Below are 25,744 nucleotides of genomic sequence, written 5' to 3' on the forward strand. Positions count from 1 at the left end.
TAATGATGGAATTTTTGTCGTGTTACAACTTTGATCATAATTAACTGGTAATTAAGAAAATACAAGATGTGAGTGAAATAACTTGATTTGTATTGAGAAAACTATTTTCTAAAGAGAAAATATATAGATTGATTGATCTTGGTTAAGGGAAGTGTATGATTTTGCAATGTTATTTGTTTATAACTGTTGTTCCATCTCCCAACTCTGCTTTGGTGCCACACCACTGTGCTTCGGAACATATTCCTGGTAAAATTACCAAGCAGATATCAAATCAACAATTCACATAATAAAAGGAAAATAATGAAAAAAAATTATTGATAAAAAAGGAAAGAATATTACTGAGAAAAATGGAAAAAATGAGAATTTTGAGGATACATAATTACGATTTTTTTTACTGAAATAAACTTATTTCTATTTTAATTTCCAAACTCCACCTTGCAATGGAAAACTAACTAAATTTTGACATAGTTTTTCATGTTTTTTAAAACAATGTAAAAAAAAAATGGAGGGAAGGAGAATCTAGTAATAATTTTTGTGTGGTTATAATTTGGAATTTGTCTCATGCACCCAATCAATTCTAACTTGCACTTTGTGAATTTTTAAAATTCTAAAATTGTCTTTCATTTCAAAATTAAAAATTGAATTAAAAAATACATTCTAAAAAATAAAACCAAAATCTTATTTTTGGAAGACAAATTCAAAATATAATAATACAATATAAAAAAGAATTGAAGAAAACAAAATTCAAAAATATATTTAAAAAAAAATCTAAAAAAACAAAAATCCGAAAACATATTTCAAAAAACTAATCAGAAAGTTGTACTAAATCTTTTCTCGAAAACTTAAATATAAAATTGTATTCAAAATACCAAATCGAAAATACATTCTAATATCTATTTAAAAAATTTAAAAATAACATTTTTATCATTTAGTGTGAATAATAAGATTGGAGGTTGAAATTGATTAAATAATTAAATAATAAAGAAGAGTATTTTTTGCTTAAAAAAAGTAAAAATGTTGTAATTGATGTATGTATGTGTATGTACCTCAAGGTTGGAGATGAGGTCTTGGGCAGTTTGGGCAGAGACAATAATGTGACGGGCAGGTGGTGTGATGAAACCTTCGTCCACAGCATTGTCCATGAATGACAGCAACGAGTTGTAGTAGCCATCCACGTTCAACAACCCCACCTGCCACCATTTTTTCCCTTAATTTTTCATTCATTTTCTTTATCATCATCATCATCAATGTCATATAAAATCAAAATATGAAAAAAGGGTTTATTTCTTCATTAATTCATTCATATTTTCCCGTTAATGTCACATTTGTAATGGCTTTGAGTCTTTTCCATGTACACTAATTTAAGTTTTTACCATACAATCACTTTAGCTACACTTCACATATCTTTGTGTGGGTTGAGAGGTGTTTTGTTACGTATTTTGCTCTGTTAGGTAGATGTGCATTATGTTTGTTGTTTTGTTTATGTTTTGATTTTTGTTTGAGAGACACAATTCTTTTTTAACGTGCAGTCGTTTAATGTTTATTGTTTTCCATGTGAGAGTAATGGCTGTTTGAGTTTTGTTTTATTGAGTTTGTTTTTACCGTAGAATGTTTAGAAAAGTTGTTCGGTATATTTTATATATAAGGGTTGTAACACCTCTTTGTAATCCTTATGTATTTATTTATTGTTTGTTGATTAAAAAAAGTACACTCCATAGGAATAAATGCATTTTTAATGGTAAAATGGTTGATCATTCTGAAATTTTCAACCTGACACATGACACGGTTAAAGGTTTGGTATTGAATTTCTTTAAAGGTATCATCAGTGGGTTTCTCATTATCTGATTGGTGCCTAAAACCCTTGATCTATATACTGTCGATTAAAAGTTACTTATAAGACAATCAAACTAATTTTTGGTATTTTTGTTATTTTAGCTGGTGAGGTAGTTGATGGTAATTTTATTCTTATTTTTATCTAAAAAAAAATACAACTTATTTTTGTTCTATATAAATATTGGATCACCACTAAAGTAGATATATTTATTTATTTATTCTCGCCATAATAAAAAATTCCACTAAGCAATTTCCAGCACTTCCTTAAACACTAATAATTAATTGAAAAGAAAACGCAGAAGTGATTAGGTTTTGGATGTCTTACTGGTTTATCATGGATTCCTAGTTGAGCCCAAGTGATAACTTCAAGTAGTTCTTCCAGAGTGCCATATCCACCTAAAATAATAATAAAAAATCTTTATTTTTCTAACATTAAACAGTGTTGCTATTACACTGTAATATGCAGAAGCAATAATGCATGATGAATAGATCCTTCATAATAACAGGTGCAGGAATCTTATTAATTGCAGCATATACAGTTGACAGTTATCATCAGTTACTGATAAAGATATCTTCACAAATTATTTTCTCTGCGCACAACACGGACAACAAAATATATATTTGGTCCCTTTTCAAAATTAAAATGTTTTTAGAATTATAGACTTCACAAATCACAACTTTAATAATAATAACAATTATTATAACAAAAGTCTTTTTCATAACTTGAGGGGAGAGTTCTCTGTCATATGCATCAACAGCAACTTTCTACATTGGTCATTGAAATGATTAAAAATTAAAAATTATATAGTTTTTAAAGTAATATTTTTTGAAAATTATATAATAAAAAGAATTTATGTGTAAAAAATTGTATTAATTATTAGAGGTTGAGAAGAAGAAAAAAAACCTGGGAGAGCAATGAATGCATCAGCTTGTCGAGCCATTTCTGCTTTGCGTTGGTGCATTCCTGACACTGCTCTAACTTCTCCTACTGTCTCTCCAGTTATCTATATTCAAATTATTCATATTTTTTATTAAAAAAATAAATAAATAAATAAGAACCATTTTAAAAAATTATTTAATTTTTTATAAAATATAAACAGAAATATGTCTCACCCATTTCAATTCATTCACATTTTCTATTTAATTCATTCACTAATTAAATTAATGATTGATTCTTAATTCAAAATAAAATACCTCTCTTGGCATAAGAGTGGTGGGAATCACCCTGCACTTGTTGAAAATGGTAAAATCATTAAAAAAATATCAAATAAAATAAGATAATTAAGTAATATTCAAATGTTTATATAGAAAAATCACATACCAATCTTCTTAATACCTTCTAAGTACGGATCTATAAAAAAAAACAATAATAATAAAAATAAGAAAAAATACCCTAACACGTGGCGTCCACCATCAAAGACCACTTGTGAGATTAGCCCCATCAACCCAATGCTTCCTCCTCCATAAACCAAGTCGATGTTCTTCTCCACCTGCATGCATTCAATCTCATTTCTTAACCCACTAACCCTAATTCAAATATATTTGAAGGGTTACTTTGATTTTATGTACATATATCTTGGAGATTCAACATCGATTAGAAATTATAGTCTTTTATTATATATAAGTAGGTGCAAACCTCAACTTCATGAGCCGATTTTATGAGGTTGAATTAGACTTAAAGTCCACTTCATAATAATATACCTTAAAGAATTTAAAAGTGAAAACAAAGTTTTTCTCTTACTAAACTTTAGTTGTATTAAGAAATGGATTTTAAACTTAATTCTGACTTATAAAGATAAGGTTTACACCAACTTATATACTATGATTTGAAAGAAAAACATACCAACTTATATACTATGGTTTGAAAGAAAAACATGGTTTGTTTGAAGAAGTTAAGAATTGAGTTTGAAGAGAAAGAGAAGTTTTGTGTTGGAACATTATATGACTTACAAGTTGTTTGCCTAGTTGGACAGCAGCAAGTTGGTAGCTAGGGTTCTTGCCAGGGCTGGTGCCACAGAAGACACAGATACGTCTGAACCTTGACTTCATCTTTGTTCTGCCTTGTTCTTCAGTTTCCATGAATAACAGGGAAACTCAACAATTTGATTTTGCCTTCAATGATCGATGTGATTAATGAATATATATATGCAAACGTGTTTGTTTTTTGTTGTGTAAGAGAGGAGAAGTGAAGAAGAAAGCAATCTAATAATATAGAAAAGTGGTGAGAATTGAGAATTGGTGGTGTGTGAGTTGTTGTCTTAAATAATGTGAGAGAATGAGATGCATCTTCTTCAATGCCCCCTTCACTACCACACCATAATATCACATATCAATGTCTCTAATGCATCATATCTTACATCATTATCTCACTTTTATCATCTCTTTTATTCTTCATTTCAAATTCCCATAATTTATTTTTAAAAAGTGTAAAACATTTCATTTGTCTTCTCTTCAAGACTTCATTGTTTTATGTGCAACTAATGTAACTTTTTATATTATCTAAGTAAAAATTACTTAAATATATGAAATTATATATATAACTTTTTTTTCTCAACAAAATTATATCACTTTATCTCGATCTCATGGTTGGAGTAGTTTTTATCACTATTTTTTTTTTATTGACAATGAATAAATTAAATTAAATTAAATATTTAAGGATGTTTCAATTTATATATAAAATAATTTAAATTAATGTTTCAAGACGGATATATATACTAAAATTTTATTTTATTTTGAGTTTTTACTTTTGAATGTGATGGGAGTGATTTAAGATCTACACGGAAAGGTACAAAGTGGGTTGAAGACTTAAAAGAGGATTAGGAAATCAAATTCTTTTTTTTATGTGTTTTAAGACTTTTTTTTGTAATGGGTTGGTCCTATTTATTCTATTTTTTACTATCCAAAAAAAAATATAAAAAAATCCAGAAAAAAAAACTAAACATTCCACATTATTATCAACAAGTATATATATAATTGTACCAACTTTAAAAGAAAAGAAAAAATTTCATCAAATACATAAAACAATCACAAATCTTATAATGAAGCAATTTCATGATGAAGATGTTTGGTATTCTCACAAATTATACTTGAATAGTTTCCTCTAGGGCACTGGCTATCAACAAGATTGAACCATCAAATTAAGCAATCAATTTCCAACTATTTGTTTAGAAATGACCCTATTTAAAAAACAATATTTTTTAATAAAAATTAAGACTTTCTAACAACAAGATGAAAATAATAAAGTGATATAAAGAGTTTTTATTAATTTAAAAATACTCATCATTTATAAAGAATTTTATTTGACTATAAAGAAAGCAAGAGAGAGACTCTATGATGATAAGTTTCAAATTCGAAGCTATAATACTTTGATATATACCTAATGATATATGATGTGATGCATAAAGTGGAGTCAATAATTTGTTATGATTATAATGAACCTATTTTATTAACTATATGATACTCATCACCAATTTTGAAAAGATTTTCTTTGACTATCAACTTTAATTTAAAGATGAATCTCATAATTATTTCGAAGAAATCTCATAATTATTTCGAAGAAAGCATATGTTAATAAAATGCACTCATGATAAATTCCACTTTCCAAATTCATAATGCCACGTGAGAAATAATGGGTGGAACCAAAACAATCATGGAATCCCTGTCCCACACACAACAAACACACAAAGGTGGATATTCAGCTTCTCAATTCTTTAATGTTGCTTGGATTTTTTTTCATGTAAAAATGTATTTGTTTTCTTTTATTAAATATTTACTCAAAAAAACACAAACTTTCATGTAGACTTAAAATATGATAAAAATCTATTTGGATACACTTCTTAAATATTGGACACAAGTATCGAACATTGACTATGATATGTATCGAAGTGAGATGTTTAATTTAAAAATTATTTATTAAATTTTTGATAATTTTAAAAAGAAAAAATGCATTATTCTTTTAAAACTCAAATTATTGTATAAATTTTTAATATAATTATAAAAATAAAAAATAAATTATTTTAAATCAACATCTTTATACTAAAAAATAATTTAAAACATATTTATACACATATAAATTTTGAATTAATTATATAATATATAAATTTATATTTCTGTATTTTATATTTTAGATATTATACATATTTCTGTGTTTATATACATATAGTTTCTAGTTTCTGTGTTTATATGCATATCCATGATTATTCGTTATATCAACCTAATGAATTTAGCTAACATATATTAGAGAAATATATTGCCACTTTTTAGTATTCTAAATTGAAAGAAATAATATAGTAAAATATAGTAACATATATTGAACTTTGTGAGTACTCTACCTAATTATGGCAATATGATGAATGAATGGATATTCCACACTTTAATTCAGACTTATCCAGTTCAGAGCTTTCCCCACAATCTTATCTAATTCTGGTAGGTGCTGCTTCTCTTTTCTTTTTCTTTTCTATATTTCTATGATTTCAAAATTACCAACCCACCCCTGAATTCATGTTTTTTAATGTCTTCAATATAACAAAATCATATACTTAGTAAACTACTTCTTGTAAATAAGCTTATGATCTTCTTTTAGAGTTTAATGTTAGTGTACACTAGTGTAAAATTAGTCTTAGGTTTTATGTCGGATTTAGAGAAAAGCTATGAAAATATGTAATGTGATCGACATTTCTGTAATTAAGTTAATTTTTTTTTTATGTTAAACTGTTTGAAATTTGATGTAAAATTTGAAAAAGTCTTCAAGAATAACTGATAATATATGAAATAACAGGCTCATAATATTAAACAAAAAATGCATTTTTGACATTCGCAATTTTATAGAAACTATATAAAGTTTTGTTTCTTAATCATAATTAGTGAGGGTGGTGTTTCCAAAAGGCAATTAAGGACATATTATAAAATAGAAAACCAGGGAAAATTGGGCATAAAAGGTGATGTTTCCTTCATAATCCTTCATTATTTTATTACATATATTTAATTCATTGAAGACTATTGACTGTACAATAGGGTCGGTTTGAACAGTAAACTTGTAGTTTTTAATTAATAAGGTTTTTCACCATCAAAGAGTACTTCGATTAGGTGTGTTTGACTGAGCAAGGTTTAAGGTTTATTTAAATTAGGGTTGATAACGTGGTTTCACATAACAAATTAGATAATTAGGGTTGAAGTTTTCATGTTTAATTTTATATATACTTTAGAAGGTAGGAGAAGAAACAAAGTTAATCAAGTCTTTCTCATTATATATATATATATATATATATTATAGGTTTTATACATTTGTATTTAAGTCTAACCATACATTTTATCACAATAACTATTATCATTTTTTGAGATTTTTATTACCTTAAGTTATTTGTGTAAATTGTGATAATGTATTTTAATTTTAATATATTATTAATATTGAAATAAATAAATAAAAGGTTAAATATGTTTTTCGTGATATTCTGTACTATAATATAGAATTGATTTTTATTCTTGGTTTAAACTTTTGACCATCCAGGGGCTTATATATAGTATAAAAATGATTGGAATAGATTTTTCTATATGTGAAACTATCTAATTTAAGATTTTACCTCATGAACTTATTGGAAGTAGTTATACTGAACATCACTCTGCAATCAAAACAATAATGAATTTTGAAAAAAAAAACTAACAATCATTTCACATAAAAAAAAAACTATTTCAATAATTTTCATACTGCATGTATCTGGATGGTCTGAAGTTTGAATCAGAAATGAAAATCAATTTTATGTACAATAAGAAACCAAAAATATATTTAACCCAAAAATAAATAAAATATGATCAAAATGACATTTTTTCAATTTCTTATGTGAATAGGTGATTAACTATTTAACAATTTGATGAAATATTCAGAAAATAAAATATGTGATGATAATTAAGGGATACAATTAATCTTGAATTTGATAATTAATTATCCTCTAGCATGGCTTTTCTTGAGTTGGGTACGTGCTATCAACTATATATCTACTCCAACGGTTGTGGGTGAAGAAAGAGCCACTTGGCATATTACTAATACACCATTCTTTTAATTGGTAAGTAGGAAAATAAATATATACATAAAATAGAGAATACCCTATGAATCATGGGGACATGTTTTGGAAGAGCCAAGAATCATGTTGCAAAAAATCAATTTCACGAAACTATTCATTATTAATAGTCATTTTAATATATGTGTTGATTAGTGAATGATTTGAGTAGGCAATAAGAAATCACTAGTTTATAACTTCATGTCATGATGGTAAGAGAAACATATTAATTCAAGGTATTTGAGACATCATCAGTTGGAACACTCAAACAATAAAAAATCAACATAAAGTTTCTGTAAAAAAAAAAATCCCTTAATTTTTATGTGATTGATAAAATTTGAAAACATTGATATCCCATCTTTTAAATAAAGTGAAAACATGCACGATATTCTCAATCAATAAATATATATTTACAAAATATTTTTGTAATATATTTTGAATGTGACAAATGGTATTATTATTAGGGATTCTTTCTCTTTCACATCGTTTTGGTATGGTTAATATAGTCGTCTTATATCAATTATGAATTGAGGTTAATGACAGTTTAAATATTTCAATATCTTTCAATTCATCGAGACATCTTTTAAGAACAAAATCATTACGGAACACTGACATTCAAAACAAATAATATATCGAATGCAATGATTGACCTAACGATACTATCAATTTGGAAACATAGGAACTCTGTCATCTTTAATAGAGGAGTGACAAATGCGGTAGAAGTGTTTGCTTTGGCGCAAGTAAATGTTTGATCTTGAATTTACGCAAAGTTTAGTTGTGATCCCTTTCCTTACTCAAATTGGGTTCTGAATCCTTTGGACTATATGAGGATGATCCGTTAATGTTTTTTTGCATTCTAGTAAGCGGCTCTAGCTAGAAGAATGGTAATGTTAATTATGTATAAGGGTTGAACTACCCTGAAAGTGTTCCCATTGATTTTTTATTGCTGATTAAAAAAAAACTATCTGTCATACTTTTATGAAAATATTTATTAAAGAAAATCATTGGTTAAATATATAAATTTATGAACCACAAATTTGATGGTGTTGAATTAGCTAGGGTTGAAGTGATCCGATAGTGATCCTTTAAAAATAATAAATAAAAGAAGAGTTGATGATTGAAAATAATAAAGCAGCACTTTGATCTTGGATCTAGATATTTGGAATCCATGATGGGATATGCATCTTTTGGGAAACATATAAAATATATCTTGATGCTTTTTCGTACACGGAGGATACCATTACATCATATTTTTGTGGGTGAGTTTGAAGCCGTAAGCAAACTTAAAGTAGAGGGAAATGATGAAAACTACTACCATGGTAGTAGTAGGAAAATTGACGAATTTAATGTTTTTATAAAATAAATATGTAATGATAGAGAGAAAGTATATATGACAGAGGCCAAAATTTTCCAAAATTTTCAGTGAATAATAAGTTAGCATCAATCTCATATTATAGTGTTAGCATCAAAGATATAAAGACATTGACTTCTATTTTATGTTTGAAGCTGAAGTTACGTGATTTTACATTAATTTTTTTTTTTTTGGTGTTTCTCAAAGACCCATATTATTTCTTGTAGTGATATTAAGAGAATGGTTGAGTATTTGTTCAATAAATAAGTAGTATGAGATAAATAGAGTTATATATGAGCATTGTGGATTGTGGGTTAGTTCTAAAATCTTTTAGGACCTTAGATATTTGGTAATCCTATAGAGAATTTGGAGATTTTGTAAAAGAAGAGGTGGTGAAGTTTCAGGTTACAGGGACATGACTAGTTGTGTTAAAGCAGAAATTAAAGAGAATGAAATTTGGTTTGAAGAAGTAGAATATAGAGTCCTTTGGGATCTGATATCAAAGATAAATCTGATAGATAAGATTGATGAGGTAGAGTAATTGGTAGAAGTACAAAGGAGGAGATGGCACAACTATTGACTCAATTTAAAAAGATAGATATAAAAAAAATGAATCACTACTAAACAAAAGTTTAAGATTAAGTGGCTAGTTTTAGGACACATAAACACTAGGTTTTTTAATTTAATTAGGGAAAAAAATGCTTTAAGTGGGTGAGAGTTAAAGATGATGGGTGTGAGGATGTGAGGTTAGAGTGTATTTTGAGGAGAGATTCACTCCAAAAGAATAGTTTGATATTACATTAGGAAACGTGCAATTCAAGCCAATCCTAGAACACAAGAAAATGATAAGCTAATATAACCATTTTCAAAGGAGGTGAGGAAGTTGTGTGGAAGTCCAACTACTATGTATGCTAATCAATGAAAGCCCAACTAGAGAGTTAAAACCCTCTAAAGTTCTAAGGCAGATAAATATTATTGCCCCTTTTTTGTTTTGTTTCTGATAGTGGTTGAAAGTATAACAATTGGGTTAGACATTGAGTACAGAAAAAAATGCTACAAGGGGTAAAAGTAGGATATAAAGGTTTTGTGACAAATATGTTTCAATCTGCTAATGATAAACAAATGTTTATGTGTGAAGATAGTATCCAAAATATGTTGGTTATCAAGAATATTATTAGGTGCTTTGAACTCTCCTCTGACCTGAAAAACTAATTTCTCTATAACTAAAATTGGGGGGGATAGGTGTAGAGGTAAACAAGCTACAAAGATTCTCTACAATCCTTACAGTCATATAATAATTAATATTTATTTATTCAATGATTTGCTACTAGTATATTACTCTTTTTTAATTAGAGTTATAATATTCATTTCTAAAATTTGAAATAATTTTTAAACTAACTTTTTAAAATAATTCTTATGAAAACATGACAATTTATAGTTAGATGACCAGATAAAGAAATGTTTACTCTATGTTTTATTAGGCAATAAAATTCCACAAACATTTTAACACACACTACCTTTTTTTTTTCTTTCTTTTCCGAGCAAGCAAGCAAATGCATTTAAAAGCTATATTAAATATTAAGAAAATGTTCATTAGTCATTCGGTTTGCTTGGGAATTTGATGGAATCTGCGCATTGCACGTGTAATTATAAGCGTTGTCTTATAAATGATTACATTAATTATACTTTATCTTTCATTCTCGACCAAATACGGCTTTTAAATTTCTCCAAAATTTTAATTATAGTTGTTTGAACACCTGAGTCTATTTTTTGTAACTAAAATAATCAATAGTGATATGATAAAGGGAAATTCACAAACATATTTTAATTAAATGATTTTTTTAAAACAATTACAACAATAAAATATTTAGACTTATCGTTTTTCAAGTTTTTAATACTAACTTACGAGTTTCATTTTGTATATTAACCTTAATTAAATGATTTTTTTAAAACAATTACAACAATAAAATATTTAGACTTATCGTTTTTCAAGCTTTTAATACTAACTTACGAGTTTCATTTTATATATTAACCTTAAAAATAGTATTCTCGTCAAACTAATTAAGTTTGATCTTTTTGACAATTTATATTTATTTTAGAATATTATTTTTAAGATTTTTCTATGAAAAATACTATAGAGAAATTCATTATCAGTGAACTATGATTAAACCATATTAAAAATATCACATCACTTCTAATCTATAACCTTAAGATTATATATTTGTAACATTTTTTAAAATCTCATCCAACTTTTATTTTCAACTCGTACTTAAATCATTAACCATTTTTAATATAACTACACAACAATTACATATATAAGTAATGCTAGAGCATTCAACTAAATTATGAGATATTACTTGTATGAAGATTCATTGTTACACAAAAATGACGCTATTCAAAACAAATATGATTCAAAAGAGAAAAACTGACTAAGAGATATTTCAAGTAATAATATCCAGGACTTATAAAAAGTATGTGATGTTGTAAGACTACAAAATTAAGATTAATAACCTTTTCAAACAATGAAGAATGTGCTATTTTAAAGAAATAATAACTATGAAGTAAGAAAATGTTACATCTGTGATGAAGGGGTTATATAACGGAAAACATGGTTAATAGGAGAAAATGCAGGTAAAACTCTGAAACCTCAACTAATTGAGAAAAAATAAATATGGTACAACAACTTACTTAATTGGTGGGGAAGAAGATTACCAGCCCAGGAGGAAATGAATTTAGTTGTGATCGTAACCAGGTGGTGGCATTGGATTCCTGTTTCCTCTTCTATCTAGTAAAGCAAATTGATTGGAGGAATGATGACCATATTCCCTGTTTCCACTCTGGTTGTTTCGTGGAGTCCAATTCTGATGAGTTCTAGATGGTTGAAAGTTTGGGTTGTGGTGAATAACATCATGTTGGTGACTACCATATGCACCTTGGGTATTATTATTCATAAACCTGGCATTCTGATTATATCCTGACGATTGATGGCCATGCCTTAAACTACCCCCACTACCTTGATAGTGATTTCTTTCATAATGATGAGATGTAGGGTGTTGATAGTCATTTGATGGCTGATGAGGATTGTAGGGTACTGGGGATGGCAGGTATCGTTGATTATAGCCATACTGCTGAGCAGGAGGGACAGCATTGTAAGGTGCAAACTGGGGTCTGCCTTGGAGTGAGGGAGAAGAAGCAGGTGGCATTGCAACGTATCCTGGGTGTGATTCATAACCATAGGAAGACACCGGTGGTCGATGACCCATTGGTGCAGGATAAGATATAGGAGGTCCATTATGTGGGTGACGGTAGCCATTGGAGACAACCTTCGCCTGTAAGGAATTGACAATGAATCTGTGTGCAGCATCTCCAAGCTCACGACCAGAAGAACCTGGAGGGTTTCTCCTGATATAAAAAACCAGATCTCCACTCAGTTTTAGCCAACTAGATGACTAGATGTTGCATGCAATACAACAGCAAATCATAAATTTAACTCAATAAAGCCTTACCTCCCATTTTCAGCATGGTGTCTCCTACCTGAATCTTCATGCCATAAAACTGGTTCAGGTTTTAGATCCCCAATGGTCACAGTCTGTACATAAAGCACATAATTTTATTTTTCCAACAACCTTACAGTATAAGTAGACAAAACACAAATAAATATGCTACTTGAAACAGACCAGACAGAGTCTTAATGTGGCAACGTTTGAAATTGAACACTAAATTGGGAAAGGGAAATAGGAGGGTACAAACAAGGACCAGCTACTAAATTTAATACCTTAATAGGAAATTTAACTCCTTGTGGTGGTCGGGTAATATGTTCATGAGCATCTGGGAGTCTATATATTGCGCATCTGATTAACAAATCACGAAAATGCAAATAGATAAATCACAGCGACTTTCCAAGACGATAACTGATGTTCTTGTTAAATAATACCCAGCATCGACACACTTACATAACTTGATTGTCCATGATATCTTCCATGCTTGCAACAGGAGACCTAAAGATAGGAGGGCAAGGTTCTCCACCACATAAAGATATGTAACCATTCATTCCACCACTGCACGTATCCCTAAATAACATCAGAAAATAGTCCACTAGGATACTAAAAATGACTTTTAAAAGTTATATTTATATGAAGTAAACAAACTTGACCATTTCATACAATTGAAAACTGTTGTGAAGTTCTATGGCAGCAGCTATTGTGCTTGTCCATGCAGAAAAAAAATCATATTTTCAAAGAGGTGCTTCTATGTTACCCTAAAAGCATTATCCTCTATAAAAACTCACAACAAGGCCCACTCACTTTATCACAATATATTAGTATTCTTTCATATCTTAACATTTAATTGCCTAAACAGGGATAGTACTACTTCCAGACACAAATGACACGTTTTGTTTAAAATGTCAACTATTGGGTAAAACGTGGCAACTTCAAAATTAACCACCAAGTGGCTAAACCAATACGTGAAATTAAAAATTATCTACGAAATCAATTGGATTTTCAGCAGCAATTAGCTTATTGGTGATAAATGCTCCACTACCCAAACCCACATTTCAATCAGCTATGTTGCATGTTCTTTTATTGTACTATGTCTTTTAAAGGGACAAGTTTTGCATATATTATGTCCAAGCTTGATTTTAAATTAAAATTTAATAAGAAGCAATTCTGTATTAATTGACTCGTTTGTCAAAATAAATTCTGTGATGTTACATTATCGATGAAAAGATGAAAAACAAAGGCCTCAACTTTTTTCTTAAAAGGAAATTTCAAATCAAATATGTATACTCCATAGACAACTTCAAAGATCATATTATTGCCACATCATAGTCCTAATTGTCACACGTGACCATAAATAATGTTCCATCAGATGCAACAAATCCACTACTATAACAGAACCAAATTTGCTTAGAAAATGGCAAAGCATTATGCACCAACCTTTCTTTGGGATTGATTTTTTCCTTCACCACAGCCCGTTCACTGTTTGACATGTTTTTACACTTATTGTCCAGTGTACTTATGCATGCAGAGAGAGGGTGACAAGAATTCACAAAGAGCAAATCGAACATTATAGCATTCCGTCTCTTCTCCTCTGGCTTTGATTTTTTTAATATAAATAGGATATGGATAAAACATAAGCTATAAATTAGAAAACATTTGGGCAGCAGGGTGAATTGAGAACAGCAAATTGAACCAAATGTGCATTTAAACTCAAAGGAGGACCAAGACATACTGTTAAAAAAATTTCAATCTTCTCAACTTCTGCAAGAAGACGCTTTTCATCAATAAAAGGTAACTTAGCAATACCCTGTCAAGAAGAAGGATGATATCATCAGCTGCAATGAAGCCATGTCTAGAAAATAATAAAGAAAAAAAAAAAAAGCAAAGGTAAATTTGGATTGAACCTGCCAAGCAAAGCGTTTTCCATTCATGTCAACTTCGAAGTCTGAGACAACATTAATATTAAGTAGGGATTAATACCGATAACACAGTAGAACTTCTACAACTTACATTAATAAACTTTGTTAAAGACATACCAACAGGATAAAAATCAATGATAGGTGAGTTTGGTTCTGACATAAGTCTCCTATACGGCTCAGGAAGAGCATGAGAGCTGCAGATATATCATCGTACCAACGTTATTACACCAACATAATTTAGAATGCTAACAACAATAATAAGTTGGGTAGCAAGCAAACCTTGCAGCAGGAAAGACCCCTAGAAGCTGGTCAAATGGTTTGAATGGCGTACCCAGATTAAAGCTAATATCAAGTTCACCAAGGTCCTTGAGATCAGACGCAAAAGGGGCATAGTGATATGGATAAAACCTATTTTTATAACACAATAAAATTGATAAAATAAGACGGAATTCTTTTAGATGCAATCTGAATTAAACAACTTGAAATTCACAGTCAAGAAAAGTAAATAAATATTCTTATTCATGCCCTAGCTGTGTTTCCCTACTCGTATATCTAACACAGCACAAGGTTCCCTACCTAGTGGGGTCTACAAAGGATAGATGTATGTGGCCTTACCAGTGTCACACAGCAAACATTGATATTCTGAATAATTAATTTAGGTTGTGTTGTGGTTAATATTGTCAACACAGGTGGCGAAATAAAAGTATTAAGAAACAGCCTTTGTTACATTTTCAAACGAAGGACTTTGTCTGAGAAAGAAAAGAGGTATGTGCTTGACATTTTAGTAAACCAAGCAATACCTTATGGATCTGAACATTACAACAAATCATTAGAAGCCATACTGAGAACCAAGTAGATAAAAACAACAAAATCTTATCCCACTATGTTCCCTAGAACCAGGTAGATAACAATTATTAAATAAACAAAGAGCTACTTACCCGAACATTAATCCCAAAAACATACACTTCAAAGTAAATACATATTTAGATTACCATAAAATTTTAGCATCTTCTTTTCTGGTAAAACCACGAAAGTTAATCAAATAGAATACAAACCCCCTATTAAAAAGGTTTCCGTGACAAGAAATAGAGAAGAAACAAGGGATTATTCCCTTGGTAGGGATCATAACCATGTATCAGACTCAAAACAGTTAACTAGGGTAAAAAAGAATATAAATAGCCTGAAAAGGGAAGGAGGGGAGCTGTCAGAAGGAGGGCATCCTTAGGAAGCACACTGGTCTCTAGAATGAGTAAGACTGTACTTTTTTTCTATTTTCCTCTACTCTGCCACCACACTGGTACTGTGTCAGAGCAGTAGAATTTCCAATGAAGATTATTTTTTGTAATCAATATTAACCAGTTGCTAACATAATATCAAGAATCAGCCTGAAGGACCTCAATCACTAATACACAAATTCAACAAAAATATTGAAGGGGTTTCATCAAGAAACTGCACCAGAACAGGCCAGGAACTATAAGCAAGGATCACACATTACACAATTTCAAGTTCAACCAAACAAGTGTTAAAATACAGCATTCAACGTAAATTAGGTCATCACAGATTTGATAGGTGAGGAAGAGAAAAATACCATGATGACATATTAAAGGATAAGGAAAAGCAACATAATTTCAGGATCGTACAGTTAATCACAAGAAACAAGAGAAGGAACTTACCAATTCCAAGAACAAACACCTTCGTAATAATAGCGCATCACCCAACATAAGCCTTCAGTGTACTTCAAGACCTGAACAATAGGGGGGGGGGGGGGGGGGGGGGGGGGGGGGTAGTTAAGATAGTTAGAATGATAGAGGGCTTAGCTAGATACAAATAGGGAAGAAGGACAGGAGAGATTTAGATTTGTTATCATTATAAATTGGGCATTGGCTCTTTGAGCAAGGGAAACCCTTGGAGTTTTTGCTATTTTCATCTTATTCAATAAAAGTCTTTCTTATCTTTCTCACTTCAAATATTGGATCATAATAATAGTTCTGACCTGCCAGATCTTCAAGGGCCAAGAAAGTGTTATATACAAGAAAACATTGGGCTGCAACAGCTTTGATAAAAAAATAATTATGGTAGCCACATCTTTGAAAGATAGACTACGATGAAGACCCAAGAGGGGCAACCAACAACCCATGAACAATCACAAGAGCCAAGGCCATGTCAATGGAGAAGGAAGGTAGGATTGAGCAACTGAAAGAAGCTACAAAAGGAAGATGGCCAAGATCAAGAACTAAATAGGTTGAAGGAGATATTAGGGAATGCTTGGAGCTTCATAGGAAGGAAGAACTTGTTTCCACTAGCAACTATAATTTTGTCTGTAACCTAAGTCAAGGGAGATGCAAATTAATCTAAGCTTAGAAATATCCCCAAGAAATGTAAGTTTTAATACATGGACATAAGCCCATATTAGAGTCCAGCATCACTAAGGAGTATTTTTCCATGCCTAGGTTAGGTTGTAGACAAGCAAGGCCCTCCACTTTTACCTTAGGTGTGCCACACACATGCTTAAAACATGTTCCTTCTACTCTTGGCCAAAAAGGCACACCAATATACATGCTATAGGTGCGACTTCCTTTTGAAATTTGAACTTAGCATCCAAGTAAGCTTCACCCCAAAGTCCATGCATTTTTTTGCTTAGTATTATTCCTACACATAAAAGAGTCTCCTCCCTTCCTCTCTAGGATAGGCTATAAAAGCATCATCACACTAAATCTCTTTTGAATGAATAGAAATTTGAGTTTCCTCGATTTGAGAGAAACTTTCTCGTGTTAGTTTGAAACTCTTTCAATCAATTCTTCTATTGAATAGCTTAATTGGATTTACACTACTAAACTTGGATGCTTGTGTATCTGATGACATGTTAAGTACAGAGGTGAAGAGAAATTAAGCATCACCCACATAGGTCCAAATTATTCAAAATTTGCTTTCACCCTGGAATCCACCAGAGCCACCGAACTCAATCTTGCATGCAGGGCAGTGGGTAGCTCCCTGCTATAGATAAAATGGCTGTAGTTGTCTTCCTGCTATCAGGGAAAACTTGCGGGATTGCATCATTTAAGAGTGGAATTCCAGTTTTCAAATTCCAACCTTGAGGAAATTAAGGAGGGGTGTATTGTTAGGATTTAAGAAGGGGAAATTAATTGAGATAGTTAGAATACTAATGAGTTAGTTGGTAAGTTGGCTTAGTATGATATAAATAGTAAAAAATAGTAAATTATAAATAAGAGATTAAGACTTGTGAAGGGGAAACCCTGGGAGGAGAGTTTTCTCTCTTATTGTTCTTTTCATGTATTAAGTAACAATCTTACTTTTTTCTTTTTCTCATTTCAATTAATGATTCCTAACAAAATCAAAATCAATAAAATTTCAATTAACTTACAACATCTTTCCTTATCGCTTCAAGTTCCTCAGGAGTTTTAGCAGAAAATTTTTCCTCATAATACCTCTCTTTCCAGCCCGGTTCTCCCAACTTAATCTGTTGAAACCAGAAATATTAGCTAAATGAAGTGAAACAACTTAAGGTTAAACATATGATTTAGTCCCTACATATGTAACAAATTCTCAATTTAGTCCATATACGTAAATAAGTACATACACATGGAAAACATTGCCAATTTGATCCCTGTCACCACAGCTCCCTTCTTACACATACTTGATTTGGTCCATATACGTGTAGCACGTTCTTAGTTTGGTCTCTTACATATAGGGACCAAATTAAGAATGTGATACAAGAAGAAGCACCAGATTAAGAATGAGTTATACGTATAGGGTAAAATATGAAAATGTGTTGCAGATACAAACAAGGACAAAATTAATAATGTGTAAAGGGCAGTTGTGGCATGGTCCAAATTGAGAATTTAGTACATGTAAAGGGACTAAATATATGTCTAACTAACTTTCTACAAATAACTTGCAAGCTTTACACATATATGCATGTCATACTTCTCAAAATAGCAAGCTATAACTTAGATTCAAACAGAATTTAGAAGGTTCTGCACATAACTCATTCCATGTGGCATTATCATCCAATCAATCCCCCTAGCACCTGTTTAACACAGGCTTAAGGGAAGGATAGTGCAACTATGTCACCATTTGAACTTGTTATATAGGCCACATGGCAAGAACTACAATTTCCTCCACAGACACTAGCAAAGATCATTTTTAAATGAAGCAGCACTATCAGACAAATAACTACAAATGGATAATCTTTCAGAGGCATGCACTTCAATTTTGTTTTCAATTCATCTTTATTATCTTGAGCCTAAAAGGTAAAAGAATACCAAACTCAGACAAGACACAGAGGACACAACCAGAACATTGTAAAAACCTTAGTATAACAATTATTTGACAAGATAACAAAGTGCATTATTCATCGCCAGGCTCATACCAAGGTTAGATCCAGAATTGACAAATTATAAGGTTAAAAGGCTCCGTTAATTTTCTTCAGTTCTATTTCATGTTTTGAGAAGTTTCGTCCGGGACTTGATTGGAAAAATCTTAAAAGTGGGGAAAATGTGAATACAGGGTCAAGTAGATTATATAATAATGGAGAAAAAATTAATCCATTTCAATTTTAATTATTAAAGAAACTCTTTCAAATCTGTTTCCTTTGTTATGAAATTTAACTAATCAACATCAACCTAATTAACATTATGAGATCCTAACTAACTCCCTCAACATAAATTACAGTCTTTAGAATGGTAAAACTAAAAATTACCAACAAAAGAAATTTTCCCCGCATTGGATCAAAAGATTTATATTTCAAATCATGCATCGAACCATATAGTGAATCAAAAGATTCATGACAAATAATTAAAAATGCCATAACAAATATTTTAACAAACAAAAGTATTTAATCTAATATCCACAGGGAGGACAACTTACACATATTTGTTACTCATTAAATACAACAAACATAAACATAAATGGATAGGAAAACTAAAATACTAAACAAAAAGACTATAAGAACTCTACATTTTTACCTTGTCCTCTTCAGCATTTTTTGAGTTGAATACATCAGATTTCTCACGAAGTATCTCCTTCAATTTTGTTTTCAATTCATCTTTATTATCTTGAGCCTGAAAAGTAAAAGAATACCAAACTCAGACAAGACACAGAGGACATAACCAGATCATTGTAAAACCTTAGAATAACAATCGTTTCACAAGATAACAGTGCATCTAACTCCTCGCCAGGCTCATACCCAGTAATAGATTAGCCCATATATTAGTTCTAAAGAATGCCTCTCCTGAAGCAGGAAAACATACTTCTATTTCAACACTACTCTCGGCTTCAACAATAGCAGCAGCAAGAGTTGCTCCTGAAGACAACCTAGCAACTTTCTGAGGCCTCTGAGAGGTTTCTTTATCGTATTTTGTAACTGATGAGGACACTTGAGAATTATAATGCCCAGATTGCTGAAATGGCGATGGTGTTGGAGCTGAAGCAAGACGAGAACCATGGAATCGTGAAACTGCAACTAAAGACTCTGGTTGAAACTGAGGCTCAGTATCATCTCCCCTTCTTGCCTGTGCCTTTTCACGCTTTATTCTTTCCGTTTGTCGCTGAAAGCAGACAAATAAATGCAAAGGAAACATGCACTCCAAACATCAATATTTAAGAAGAAAAACTACATAACATATAAATTTTTATTATCTCTCATTCTTTAACAAATGTTGCCTTTCTAGTACTACATGGCCCTAAATTATGACAAAATTTGAACAGTCACTTCCTCAATTGTGTGACATAGACATTCTGCCAATAGGCACAAAAAGATGAACTCTCGCTATGTAAAACTTAAAGAGTGAGTAGATGCAATGCAACTGAACAGACCTGATGCAATCGAGCTCTTTTCTGGAATATTTTATCTTCATAAGATCCAACAGCCTGAATGAAGTGCTCCACTCTGCTCAAATTTATCTAAAAAGAGGCAGGAAAGAAAAGACAATGTCAATGATTATGCAATGAAAAGTGGCACTGCATTTCACACAGATTCCCACTGTTACTACCACATACCGTGCTACCATTGGTTAAATAACCACCCAATTCCCTAAATTCCTTCTTGTATACTGCTATCAGCAAGTTGATTGCACCCTATATGAAACAAATGAAATTCCCAAGAAATAGATCAGTTACATAATCAAAAGCAGGCATATAAAACGTTCCACTTCAGGCCAATCAATACATGGCAAATATAATAACACCATAATTACTTGGATACATAAAAAATTATAAAATTTAAAAGGATGCTAAAGATTAGGACTTCTTTATGGCTCAACATCGAGACCATTCTTGAAGCATAGACAGCAAGAAAATTCATATCCATTTATCTGCACTTAAAAATTATGCAAATGGATTATGCTATGCAAAAAAAATAAATTAAAAATTCACAATCATTTGTTGTTTTAATCAATTAAATCAAACAGAATTGAGGTTTGAATAACAGATTATGTTCTCTACGATTTTACCACAAAACCCATTGGAAAGGTCATATTGATGTGATGTGATGTGATAACACCTTGCGACTTGTCTCATTAATACATGTAAAAAATTCTTAGAGAAACTGAACAGATGAATAGTATTTATAGACTCTTTACTGCTTGGCCCGTTACACTAATGTAATTACTAAGCACCATTAAGCTATTGTTAGCTGTTAGCATAGCTAACAGCTTCAACAGAATTACAGTTGTACAAACGGACAGCTTGACTAACTGACTTATTTCTACTAACAAAATTAAACCTAAAATCCGAATTCCAAACTTGACCAAAACTAAATACCCAGCATACCTCATGAAATTTTTAGGTCACTGTAAATTAAACGAAAAACTCCCAAACATTTCCAAAAAAGACATAAGAAAAGGCAAACAGATATGTTATCTAAAAGCCATCACTACTTTTTAAAACCGTGAAGACTGACCCATCCATACCATATATTTTAAAAGTGTTTTCATTCGGTGACATACAGAAATGTATGCTAGTCAAAAAGTTCATTTCACTTCTAAAGTTTTTTTTTTCCAAAATATACAGCATTTGTTTGCCTCCATGCAAAAGCTATTGCTTTTGCGATAGTGTTCCTAATGGTAAACTACAAAATCCAGCAAAACACTCACATGCTTTAAATTAAATTAAATTTCAGAGCAGGTAAAATCATTTGGATACTTTATCCGTGTTTCAGCTCAAAGCACTTAAGACTCATTCAACCCAACAATTTAATCTTTCTAGATAGTTAGCTCCTCATTATTTAGAAAGAAGAAACCAATCATTCTCAAAATTGACCCAAATTATTTAAATTAGATACCAAAATCCAAACCAGGGTAGAAAAACCACGTACAATGCCAATTAGGATTCAAGGAAAAAATCCACAATTAATGCTTACAAAAGAGAAGAGCAGACCTGAAATTTGATTCATAGCAAGTATAAAGAAAGAAGTAGAGAAAGAACAAGAGATAGAATACCAGACCTCACGGATCTCTAGGGTAGGCATATGTGGAAGAAAATCATTGCCGACGAAAAAGCATATGAAGATAAAATCATCCACAATGCATTCAAAATCAAACTCGAAAGGGGGATTAGGTATTCTCATCTCATACTCTAGATATTCTCTGAGAGTCCAAATATTCAGGAACTACAAGAGAAAATAAGGAAATGAAAATTAAGGACTAAATACCAAAAGTGTTGTCATATTCAATATAGCATGAATTGCATATCACAAATCTTGACCTGGTATGGTTTTTTCACGATAGCCTCTCCTTTTTCATCAAACTCTCCTTCCTTCCTTTTTGCCTTTCCTTCACAGTTTGCTGCCATATGGCCCATCTGACCACAGAGGAAGCATTTGTCTTGTCCAGGAGTAAATACAACCTGCAATAACACATGATTTGCCAATGACTCATTCACTCACAACAACTAATGGAAAGAAGCCAAAAACATTGCATACAATTTAGATCTCTTCTCTGTCAGCACCATATACTTTATTTTACTACTCTAATAAGCTCCAATTCAGATACAAAGAACAACTCATTAGACACAAACCTCTCTAAGAATTGAAAAATGAACTTCATGGGTAGCCAATGCCAACATAATCAAATCGGCATCCTGTCATCAGAACAGGAATCATATGAATATGTTAATTACAATCATGCTAAATAAAGCAAAGAAGATATAGTGAAAGTAGACAAGAAATTAGATATTATTTTCTTGATAAACAAAATCAAAGTTCAATTTTGAAGAGTAAGAAGATGTTGGAAGTAAGATGCATACCAAACCATATAGGCAATGTCGTGTATTTGGATCAAAACCTTTAAGATTTCTCTGCAAGCGGATATAGGACATAATCTTATGCTCCCCTTCACCAGGAACATTTGCATCAGAAAGAATAACCTTCAGACACAAACATAAACCATGACATTAGTGAAGATCCTCCCATCATGAGAGGCACTTGCCACAGCCACACAGTTTATATAAAATGAACTCTCTACCTTAATATTTTGCCAACCAGGGTCATTGTTCAACCTAAGATGAGCATAGTACTGAAGTGCAATTGACAAAACAGCCATAAATTCAGTTCCAGGTGTAATGACATTTGAATCAAAAGTCTGAGACTCTCCTTTAGGAGGAAGCTTTCTGCCCTCCTTCTCAAATTCCTCCCTTAACCTTGCTTCTTCAGCAGCCTATCACAAAATAGAAATCATATCTACACATCTTCTCAGATATTTCACCATTTTCTTGACAGATTAAAGTCACTCATATATACATCAGTATCATAAGACTAGGGGTGAAAATAGGTAAGGCTATCCCACAAGAGTCTAGGATTGGCTTACATCAGGCCTGGACCAGGCTTTTCTAAAAAGTAGGTCAGGCCTAGGTTTTTATAAAAGTCTATTTGGTTATCAAACCTCAGGCCATTCAAAAAGCATTTTAGGCTTAACATGCCATCTTTTCTAAGTAAACATAAATAATCATTTTTGTTGGCAGTATTATTATACTGTATCAAAATCATGTGTGTGTGTGTGTGTGTGTGTGTATATACCTTTCTCAATAATTATGCAAGTTAAGCGACATAAAATGTCAAACTCACAAGGTTATTGAATGATAATTTTTTGCATTGTTGTTTATGTTATATTGTTCATAAGTGTCAAAATTAACAGTTATTATACTTGAATTAGACAATTTATATAACATTAATTTTTTTTTGCAAGATAACTCTTACCAATTTAAAATTTCAGAATATCAGCATTAGAGAAGTTACTTGAATCTTATGGCATGCATTTTACATGTTTAGATGCAAAATTGAGTCAGCGCAGGAAAGCAAATCGGCACATTTTATCATAATAACCCTACCTCCCAATTCAAGAAATATTTTACCAGAAGGTGTAGTAAGCCACCAAATTGAGATAAAAAAGAGTGTGCTGATTACTGGTTGAATACTTAGTCGAATACCAGAGTATAAACTGCATATACACGAGTTACCAGACAAACGCCAAGTTCAAGCTTTCAATTACCGACCACTATGACATGACATTGATTCAACCTAATTGTTGATAACATCCAAGAGTGTAAGTTCATCCACAGTCCAACAATTGCTAGCTAGAGATATGTTATTATTTCTTTCTCCCTATTAGTTATAAAATCTGTTAAATAACATTTCCTTGCTACATTCTAAGAAACCCAAAAAAATGAAGTCTATAATGAAACTCAAAGGATCCAGAACCACACAAAACCTTACTAATGGTAAAAGATTTAAAAATGACCAACACATACCGCGTCAGCTGCATCTTTCGCAGCCCTAAACCGTCTAGACCGTTGCTGGTTCATTTTCGCCCTCGGCGCAACACCATCTACAAGTAAACCAAACAACACAAATAAGTCTGACCAGCAGCAAACAACACAAATAAGCCTGACCAGCAACAAACAACACAATTACAAATTACAAACAATCAAAAACGAAAAAATAAGCACGCACCAATAGCCATGTAGAGCAGCTTCCGCGGCCGCACCATAACAAACAGCCTGTCAATGTAGTCGAACATGCACTCAAACACCTCATCGAACGAGGTCGGAGAAGGCTGCATCCAAACACACAAAGCGTAATCATAGTCAAACTCACATTCTTGAAATTCAGTAAAACATCAGATACAATTAAGCTACGAAGAGGAATTTGTGGTGAAATTGGAGAAGGAGGAGAAACATTACCCTATCCTCGGGGTGGAAGCAGGGATGAATGATGCCATTCATGTCGAGGTAGAGGTTATCGTATTCGATGTTGTTAGGGTTCTCTTTGCTCGTATCGACGGGGATTTGAATCCCATCGATGACGACAGCTTCCTCTTCAATCGCATCCACAATCACCATCGGATACTTCTCCGCCAGCCACCGGTAGAAAGCTGGAACTCCCATCTCTCCGCCGCGAACTCAGATTCAATTCGCCGAAACGGAAAAAACTCTTTTACAATTCTCTTTCTCTCAAATCTTAAACGGAGAGGAAGACGAATATGCGAAACAAGTAAACACTGATTCCTCTTCACCTCTCTCCCGCGAATTGGAATATGGAGAGGTACAGAACGGAACCTAAGGACGATAATGCCCTTCACAAAATTGTGTAAGGGCGATAGTTTTGTGATATTTATTTCTGGTTTTTTCGTCTTTTACGAAATGCATATATCATTTAGGTTTGGATACTCATTCAGTGTACTAGTAGCATCTAAATTACTTTTATAGTAAATTTAAATTAAATATTATATATATTATACCTATATTTTATTAATAAAGAGATTCTCCCCATTTTATAATGATTGTTTTAGTGTAAATAATTTATTGTTGATTTTATTTTGTTTTTCAAATTTTATAATTTTTTAAATCAATTAACTATCTATAATAAAAATATTTATTTATTTGATAAACATATTTTTTATAATTTTCATGATGTTTTTTATAAAAATAGTTATTTATTTCTTGTAAAAAAATTATACACATGCGCGTATTATATATTATAAATATTATTTTATATTATTTTTCAATTAAAATATAGTCAATGTCTTTAAATATATTATCTTAAAAATTTGTATTCATAAATATTTAATGAAATAA

The 25,744-nt window shown here is 31.3% G+C and overlaps 2 protein-coding genes across 3 annotated transcripts; both read right to left on the reverse strand.

The window, feature by feature from the left end:
- Window positions 1-4,178, reverse strand: LOC137816348 (cytokinin riboside 5'-monophosphate phosphoribohydrolase LOG1-like). Its single transcript, XM_068619449.1, has 7 exons — window positions 3,784-4,178; window positions 3,226-3,323; window positions 3,028-3,058; window positions 2,738-2,837; window positions 2,159-2,229; window positions 1,047-1,190; window positions 1-243 (listed from the first exon to the last, which is right to left on the reverse strand). Exons 1-7 carry the CDS (start codon window positions 3,910-3,912, stop codon window positions 178-180), a joined length of 639 nt encoding a protein of 212 aa, XP_068475550.1. The 5' UTR covers window positions 3,913-4,178; the 3' UTR covers window positions 1-177.
- A 7,535-nt stretch (window positions 4,179-11,713) lies between these two features.
- LOC137816347 (5'-3' exoribonuclease 3) lies at window positions 11,714-25,342 on the reverse strand. 2 transcript variants are annotated; one of them, XM_068619448.1, is made up of 23 exons: window positions 24,851-25,342; window positions 24,621-24,723; window positions 24,419-24,495; window positions 23,137-23,328; window positions 22,919-23,038; window positions 22,691-22,753; window positions 22,379-22,519; window positions 22,119-22,283; window positions 20,675-20,752; window positions 20,492-20,578; window positions 19,927-20,223; window positions 19,642-19,737; window positions 18,039-18,134; window positions 16,330-16,400; window positions 14,936-15,064; window positions 14,774-14,850; window positions 14,642-14,682; window positions 14,470-14,544; window positions 14,175-14,332; window positions 13,191-13,295; window positions 13,013-13,088; window positions 12,744-12,826; window positions 11,714-12,639 (listed from the first exon to the last, which is right to left on the reverse strand). In XM_068619448.1, the coding sequence occupies exons 1-23, from the start codon at window positions 25,052-25,054 to the stop codon at window positions 11,970-11,972; spliced, it is 3,204 nt and encodes a 1,067-aa protein (XP_068475549.1). In that variant the 5' UTR covers window positions 25,055-25,342; the 3' UTR covers window positions 11,714-11,969. The 2 variants fall into 2 exon arrangements, with proteins under 2 accessions (XP_068475549.1, XP_068475548.1); XM_068619447.1 differs by having other exon boundaries at window positions 13,191-13,307; window positions 24,851-25,341.
- Window positions 25,343-25,744: the final 402 nt, after the last annotated feature.

Source organism: Phaseolus vulgaris, chromosome 1 (genome assembly GCF_000499845.2).
Source record: "Phaseolus vulgaris cultivar G19833 chromosome 1, P. vulgaris v2.0, whole genome shotgun sequence".
NCBI lineage: Eukaryota > Viridiplantae > Streptophyta > Magnoliopsida > Fabales > Fabaceae > Phaseolus > Phaseolus vulgaris.